This window comes from Salmo trutta, chromosome 35, assembly GCF_901001165.1.
Source record: "Salmo trutta chromosome 35, fSalTru1.1, whole genome shotgun sequence".
Taxonomy (NCBI): Eukaryota; Metazoa; Chordata; class Actinopteri; order Salmoniformes; family Salmonidae; genus Salmo; species Salmo trutta.
In genome coordinates, this window is record NC_042991.1 from 20,120,633 (window position 1) to 20,128,604 (window position 7,972).

The following is a 7,972-nucleotide window of genomic DNA, read 5'->3' on the forward strand; positions in this document are numbered from 1 at the left end:
AATGAAGTTGACCGTAGATCAGTGGTATTCAGTTTTTTTCTTTGGGGACCCCTTTTTTTCTGCCAGAATTTCTGCTGATCCCACCCCAAATCCAATGTCACAAGTTTCAAATCAGTACATTTCTATTTTTACATTAACACAAACTTAAATTCATTACATTTTCATCTCTTATCAAAAGGAAAAGAAACCAATAAATAGATTTACTCAATAAAATTGTATTTTTCTAATTATCTTTCACAAAAACGTTTTTATATTGTCCCATACAATGATCTGTACTGGTATTATTATTTGAAATGCCGACCCCTGTAGGGCTCGTGACCCCGATTTTCAATACCACAGCTTACTGTTTCCCCCCTTATGGTTAAAGGTGGTAAAGTCATAACAATGATCATCTTTACTGCTTTGATTATACTTACTGTGAGGCATATTAGGGCCTACAATTAGACAGCTACAAAACCAAATCAACGATAGTGAGTCACCTGACTCATTACTTTTCAAATCCCTTTGTCACAACCCCTAAGATGGCGCCGTGTTTGCATGTCCACAGGTAGTTGGTTAAAGCGTTAGTTCATCAGCGGGGTGTAAACAAGCAGATAAAGCCTTTGTAGAGTGGGATTAGTTCAACCACTGATTTACATTGTTGTAGTAGGAGCGTAACTGGGTCAAAGTCCATCACAGCCACACAGCTTTGTGAAGTGTTGCAGAGAGTGAGAGTGCCTTGCCATGCCAGGCAACAGTGCCTTTTATGGTGCTGACTGTGGGGTGGGGGGGACTGACTGGCTGTGAATGGGAGGACCGTGTACTGATTGCCTTTAGCCTAACCTTGGGCCCTGAATGAGTGAGTGCTCTTATCACTAGGCCCTGCCTGGGGAGATGTTGACTGGATGCCCTCTGGGCTGCCTTGTCCTGGTGTAGGCCATGCTATGGAGATGCTGATGGGCCTCGTTCAGTCTACACACAAATGTTGTGGAAGGTTGCAGAGAGAAAGATCACTAATGGAACTGATATACTGAATTCCTTATTCTACAGAAAATACTTATCTGATCGTTGCCCAACACACTACCCTGCTGAACATGGGGTGTAGTCACTAGTCGGATTATGTTGTAAATTGTTTTGTCTGTTGCAAAATGTTTAAATTTAAATAACTACAAATTCCGTTTTTAAGAACACAATGGCTTTTACGTCACGTTGAAGAGCGGTTGGAGTTAACGTTTTTTGTTGGAAAACGCTTTGCAACAGGCAACTTTTGCAACGGAATCCGACTAATGAATGCACCCCATGTCTGGCCGCAGTTTGACTTCAGCAGACAGGTGCTGATGGAAAAGGCCCATTGTGTTGATTGGGGTCAGGCTGGGATCCTGTCTGACTTCCTGCTGTGCTACCCTGTTGGAACGCTGTTATGTGAATCGCAGCAGCAGCCTCAAATGAACTAAGACTCTCACTCTGTGCTGATTGTTGACTCATATAATACAGTAAGTTACACCCTTGATGTTTCCTCTTGTCAAAAAATCTGGTCGGCCTATTTCTGTTTTGATTGAGAACACTCACATACACAGACAACACTGTAGCTTGAATGTCTAGTCACGGTTGTTGGTACGGCATAACGTGAGTGCTGGCTGTGGCCCAGCAATCTCCATCTCTCCCTCCCTTCTATACTGTGTGTACAGTATCTCCTCAGCTGTTTACCTGTGTGGGACCGTGTGTGTGGAGTTTGCTGCGGCACTATTTAGTCTAAGTGTGCGGATATAGGCTGCCGTGAACAGATGGAGAGGAAGTTCTGTACATACACTCCATGTATCAGGTCCTGTCTACACTTGACACTCATATGCGACGTCTGCTATCAGAATACGAAGATCATATTGAAAAGGCTGGTCTAGACGCACAAAAGATCATATTGAAAAGGCTGGTCTAGACGCACAAAAGGCGCTTTGTGGTGTGATTGTGTTCGGATCTGACTTCAGGTGGTGGTCAGGGATGCGTTGTGTGCGGACTTCTCCTCAGTCTGGACACCATCAGACTACCTAAAGCGCATGCAGTGAGCGACGTAATCCGCTCTCCTCAGTCTGGACACCATCAGACTACCTAAAGCGCATGCAGTGAGCGACGTAATCCGCTCTCCTCAGTCTGGACACCATCAGACTACCTAAAGCGCATGCAGTGAGCGACGTAATCAGCTCTCCTCAGTCTGGACACCATCAGACTACCTAAAGCGCATGCAGTGAGCGACGTAATCCGCTCTCCTCAGTCTGGACACCATCAGACTACCTAAAGCGCATGCAGTGAGCGACGTAATCCGCTCTCCTCAGTCTGGACACCATCAGACTACCTAAAGCGCATGCAGTGAGCGACGTAATCCGCTCTCCTCAGTCTGGACACCATCAGACTACCTAAAGCGCATGCAGTGAGCGACGTAATCAGCTCTCCTCCCACAAGTCTCCAGAAACCTTGTGTTTTGGGACCGAGAGGCACCTTTTCATTATAATGCTGGAGGAGCCAGGCTGTATCGGCCTGTGATTGGGAGTCCTATAAGGCGGCGCACAATTGGCCCAGCGTCGTTAGGGTTTGGCCCGGGTAGGCCGTCATTGTAAATAACTCTGAATCCTCGGCTATGAAAAGCCAACTGACATTTACTCCTGAGGTGCTGACCTGTTGCACCCTCTACAACCACTGTGATTATTATTATCTGACCCTGTTGGTCATCTATGAACGTTTAACATCTTGGCCATGTTCTGTTATAATCTCCACCCGGCACAGCCAGAAGAGGACTGGCCACCCCTCATAGCCTGGTTCCTCTCTAGGTTTCTTCCTAGGTTCTTGCCTTTTCTAGGGAGTTTTTCCTAGCTACCGTGCTTCTACACCTGCATTGCTTGCTGTTTGGTGTTTTAGGTTGGGTTTCTTTACAGCACTTTGTGACATCAGCTGATGTGAAAAGGGCTTTATAAATACATTTGATTGATTGATGGTCCTTACTGACTTGCCTAGTTAGACAGGAACATACACATGGACATAGCTTATGCTTTATGGCTGGCTGGCGTAGTGGAGAAACGGATGAGTATTGATGTAAATGTCATGATGCTGTGCTGAGGGGGACATTATCCTAGATATACTTTGCGCTGTAAAGATGGCCTTGCTTTTTAGGAGCTTTGTTCAGTACTTCATTAAACAGTCAGTTCTGCTGAAATCCATCGTCTTTACACAGCTGGACCCATTCTTCCACCCCTGGTGCTGCATCTGACCCAGACTGCCTGTCAGCCAGAGCTCTATTAAAACATGTTGGCCCCTCTGGCCTCCCCTAATCCTCTCATCTCCTGTCATCATGGGGCTCTACCTGCCTGTAGGGGGTGTGGAAATATCTCTGGGCTGGCATGGGCGAGGAGGGGGTGAAGATGGTGTGAGAATGCTGAGGGTGAGGGGGGTGAAGATGGTGTGAGAATGCTGAGGGTGAGGGGGGTGAAGATGGTGTGAGAATGCTGAGGGTGAGGGGGGTGAAGATGGTGTGAGAATACTGAGGGTGAGGGGGGTGAAGATGGTGTGAGAATGCTGAGGGTGAAGGGGGTGAAGATGGTGTGAGAATGCTGAGGGTGAGGGGGGGGTGAGGATGGTGTGAGAATGCTGAGGGTGAGGGGGGGTGAGGATGGTGAGGGGGGGGGGTGAGGATGGTGTGAGAATGCTGAGGGTGAGGGGGGGGTGAGGATGGTGTGAGAATGCTGAGGGTGAGGGGGGGTGAGGATGGTGTGAGAATGCTGAGGGTGAGGGGGGGGTGAGGATGGTGTGAGAATGCTGAGGGTGAGGGGGGGGTGAGGATGGTGTGAGAATGCTGAGGGTGAGGGGGGGTGAGGATGGTGTGAGAATGGTGAGGGGGGGGGGTGAGGATGGTGTGAGAATGCTGAGGGTGAGGGGGGGTGAGGATGGTGTGAGAATGCTGAGGGTGAGGGGGGGTGAGGATGGTGTGAGAATGCTGAGGGTGAGGGGGGATGGTGTGAGAATGCTGAGGGGGGGGTGAGGATGGTGTGAGATTGCTGAGGGTGAGGGGGGGTGAGAATGCTGAGGGTGAGAATGGTGTGAGAATGCTGAGGGTAAGGAGGGGGGGAGGATGGTGTGAGAATGCTGAGGGTGAGAGAGGAGGATGGTGTGAGAATGCTGAGGGTCAGGATGGTGTGAGAATGCTGAGGGTAAGGGGGGAGGATGGTGTGATAATGCTGAGGGTGAGGGAGGAGGATGGTGTGAGAATGCTGAGGGTGAGGGAGGAGGATGGTGTGAGAATGCTGAGGGTCAGGATGGTGTGAGAATGCTGAGGGTAAGGAGGGGGGGAGGATGGTGTGAGAATGCTGAGGGTGAGGGGGGAGGATGGTGTGAGAATGCTGAGGGTAAGGAGGGGGGGAGGATGGTGTGATAATGCTGAGGGTGAGGGGGGGAGTAGCTCCTCATTAAAAGCATTAGTGCTGGGAGAATGTTAGATCTGACGGAGCGCATTAGTGTCAGCCAGCACCCCTGCAGCCCACACGGAGAGAAGGCATTACTGTCAGCCTGCCTGCCTGCGTATCTGCCTGCCTGCGTATCTGTCTGCCTGCGTGTCTGTCTGCCTGCGTGTCTGTCTGCCTGCGTGTCTGTCTGCCTGCGTGCCTGCCTGCGTGTCTGTCTGCCTGCCTGCGTGTCTGTCTGCCTGCCTGCGTGTCTGTCTGCCTGCCTGCGTGTCTGTCTGCCTGCCTGCGTGTCTGTCTGCCTGCCTGCGTGTCTCTGCCTGCCTGCGTGTCTCTGCCTGCCTGCGTGTCTCTGTCTGCCTGCGCGTCTGTCTGCCTGCCTGCGTGTCTGTCTGCCTGCCTGCGTGTCTGTCTGTCTGCCTGCGTGTCTGTCTGCCTGCCTGCGTGTCTGTCTGCCTGCCTGCGTGTCTGCCTGCCTGCGTGTCTGTCTGCCTGCCTGCGTGTCTGTCTGCCTGCCTGCGTGTCTGTCTGTCTGCCTGCCTGCGTGTGTGTCTGCCTGCCTGCGTGTCTGTCTGCCTGCCTGCGTGTCTGTCTGCCTGCCTGCGTGTCTGTCTGCCTGCCTGCGTGTCTGTCTGCCTGCCTGCGTGTCTGTCTGCCTGCCTGCGTGTCTGTCTGCCTGTCTGCGTGTCTGTCTGCCTGCCTGCCTGCGTGTGCCTGCCTGCCTGCGTGTCTGTCTGTCTTCCTAGGAGCAGGCTCCGCAGATGTCTGTCTGTCTGCCTGCGTGTCTGTCTGCCTGCGTGTCTGTCTGCCTGCGTGTCTGCCTGCGTGTCTGCCTGCCTGCCTGCGTATCTGCCTGCCTGCGTGTCTGCCTGCGTGTCTGCCTGCGTGTCTGCCTGCGTGTCTGTCTGTCTGCCTGCGTGTCTGCCTGTGTGTCTGCCTGCGTATCTGCCTGTCTGCCTGCGTGTCTGCCTGTCTGCCTGCGTGTCTGTCTGTCTGTCTGCCTGCGTGTCTGTCTGCCTGCGTGTCTGTCTGTCTGTCTGCCTGCGTGTCTGTCTGTCTGTCTGCCTGCGTGTCTGTCTCTGTCTGCCTGCGTGTCTGTCTCTGTCTGCCTGCGTGTCTGTCTCTGTCTGCCTGCGTGTCTGCCTGCCTGCCTGCCTGCGTGTCTGTCTGCCTGCCTGCGTGTCTGTCTGCCTGCGTGTCTGTCTGCCTGCCTGCCTGCGTGTCTGCCTGCCTGCGTGCCTGCCTGCGTGTCGGTCTGTCTGCCTGTCTGTCTGCCTGCGTGTGTCTGCCTGCCTGCGTGTCTGTCTGCCTGCCTGCGTGTCTGCCTGCCTGCGTGCCTGCCTGCGTGTCGGTCTGTCTGCCTGCCTGCGTGTCTGCCTGTCTGTCTGCCTGCGTGTGTTTGCCTGCCTGCGTGTCTGTCTGCCTAGGAGCAGGCTCCGCAGATGGCCGGCACTATGTCTGCCTGCATGCAGGATTCTGACTACCCCCGCCTGACAGGCTCACAGGCTTCAGGATGGCTTTGCCAGGTGGTTCTAACACCGGCACTCCCAGGGCTTTCAATAGAACTGACTCGCCTTGTAAATGTGGTGGTGTTTCTTTCTAGGACGTTCCAAACTGGGACTTATCATTGCCTCAAAGTGTGTTCCGTTTCAAAAATGGTGCTGGCTGTGACTATGGGGGGATTCTTGATGGGTTGAGGTGAAGTGGAAACAAGGTCAAGGCTGTTATTTGATAGCATTGGACTTAAGACCAGCCTACTGAGCCTAGATAGAGATGGCATTGACTTAAAACATCTAAAAGTGAACTATCTTTTGAGTAGTTGAAGTTCTCAGAGAGCCGAATCCTAACTTGAGATCTGTGAACAAAATCACCATACAAATATTCCATAGAGAACCATGCATGGTTCTGGTGTCTGGCATGCTTGCATATTTCAAGTGATGATTCTCCCAAGACTGTGCTTCTAGCTAGCTGACTCTCTGGGGGTTGACCAATCCCCCCCTTCCCCAAAACACAGGTAAATATTGGACTATAAATTGTGCTTTCCTGTAGTATACTTACGCTAAAATATTTATATTTTACTGGGCCATTTGCTTTGTTAGTATCTTATTATTTCCTATTGCTGTTGCATTGTTGAGGAAGAACCTGCAAGTAAGCGTTTCGTTGGACGGTACATACGACTAATAAAACTTAACTTGACCTTGTGTGAGTTCCCACGGGACACCCGAAGGCCCTGGGTCAGAGGTGACCCCAGCAGAGACCAAGTGCTGTCACTTTCACTCCCACACTGCAGACAGCCTGTATAGTCCCCACCTGTCCCTGTCTGTTACACTGATTGATGAGCGGTGTGTGTGTGTGTGTGTGTGTGTGTGTGTGTGTGTGTGTGTGTGTGTGTGTGTGTGTGTGTGTGTGTGTGTTGTAAATCACCTGGTTCTGTCAGTGTGTTCGTCACAGAGATCTCTCTACTGGACTCTCCCTGCTGCCCTCTGGGAGAGGCTAACTGAGACAGACTTCTTTGGGCCAACAAACCCAGCAGTAGGTAGAAGTTACCCCCTAATCTCAGACTAGGATCAGGTTACATAACCATTTAGGTTATGAGAATCTGACCCTGTATCTGTGGTTAGGGGCTTCCAGATCCTGTGAAGATGGATGGAAGCTTTTTATTGTCGTCTGCATTGTAGGTTATCTTATGGGTCAACACAGAATCCACCCAGCAACAGTGAAGTGATGATTTGTGCATATGTGGTCATATATTTTTTTCGCCTCTAAGCCTCAGAAATGCTGGCGTGTCAAACTGGGGAGATGAAAGCACTGCTGGTGTAAAAGGGAATTGGGGATGCTTTAAAGAACCTGTGTTTTGACATCTCACCTGTCTGGAGATTTGGAGAAGGGAAGGAGAGCTCTAAGACGCTGTAGACGCTGTCAGGGGGAGTCTCCCTGCCTCCCCATCTCTCTGCTTGTGCTGCTACACATCACAAAAGGCCTCTTTAAAGGAGCATGGGCATAGTGCCTGTTGTTATTATTAGCCAAAGGTGCAAGCGGTGTCTGGTCTCTTAGAACACTTGTACAGGCCATCACAAAGGGGAGAAACTGGGCTTGAGCAACTTGCGTGCGCACACACAAGCTCCCAGCGCTCCTGCAGAAAGACCATGAGGGAGAGGCCAAGCCCACACACTGAATTTGTTTCCACTAGCTAAAAGGCCCAGTTCCAGCAGCCAATGTTGTAGTTGAACTGTGCTACTCCATCATGAAGAGATTCAACTTGCTGTTCAGACGGCAGCTACCATTAATTGGACGGCTGCTTCCCCCGCTCTCTCTCTCTCTCGCTCTCTCTCTGGCTCTCCCCCGCTCTCTCTCTCTCTCTGGCTCTCCCCCGCTCTCTCTCTCTCTCTCTTTCCCCCGGCTCGCTCGCTCTCTTTCCGCTCGCTCTCTCCCGCTCGCTCTCTTTCCGCTCGCTCCCCCCCCGCTCTCTCTCTCTCGCTCTTGCTCTCCCCCCGCTCTCTCTCTCGCTCTCTTTCCGCTCGCTCTCTCCCCCCGCTCGCTCGCTCTCTTTC

At 51.8% G+C, this 7,972-nt stretch overlaps 1 protein-coding gene across 1 annotated transcript; it reads right to left on the reverse strand.

The window, feature by feature from the left end:
• Window positions 1–3,301: 3,301 nt before the first annotated feature.
• LOC115174399 (extensin-like) lies at window positions 3,302–7,493 on the reverse strand. Its single transcript, XM_029732914.1, has 3 exons — window positions 7,487–7,493; window positions 7,288–7,383; window positions 3,302–4,044 (listed from the first exon to the last, which is right to left on the reverse strand). The coding sequence occupies exons 1-3, from the start codon at window positions 7,491–7,493 to the stop codon at window positions 3,302–3,304; spliced, it is 846 nt and encodes a 281-aa protein (XP_029588774.1).
• Between the last annotated feature and the right edge of the window lie 479 nt (window positions 7,494–7,972).

What these genes read in the sequence shown, in the direction of transcription:
- LOC115174399 (XM_029732914.1), bottom strand. An exon ending in TTCTCCAAATCTCCAGACAG is followed by an intron (nt 4,045 to 7,287) that starts GTGAGATGTCAA and finishes TCTCACCCTCAG; the next exon opens with CATTCTCACCCCCCCTCACC.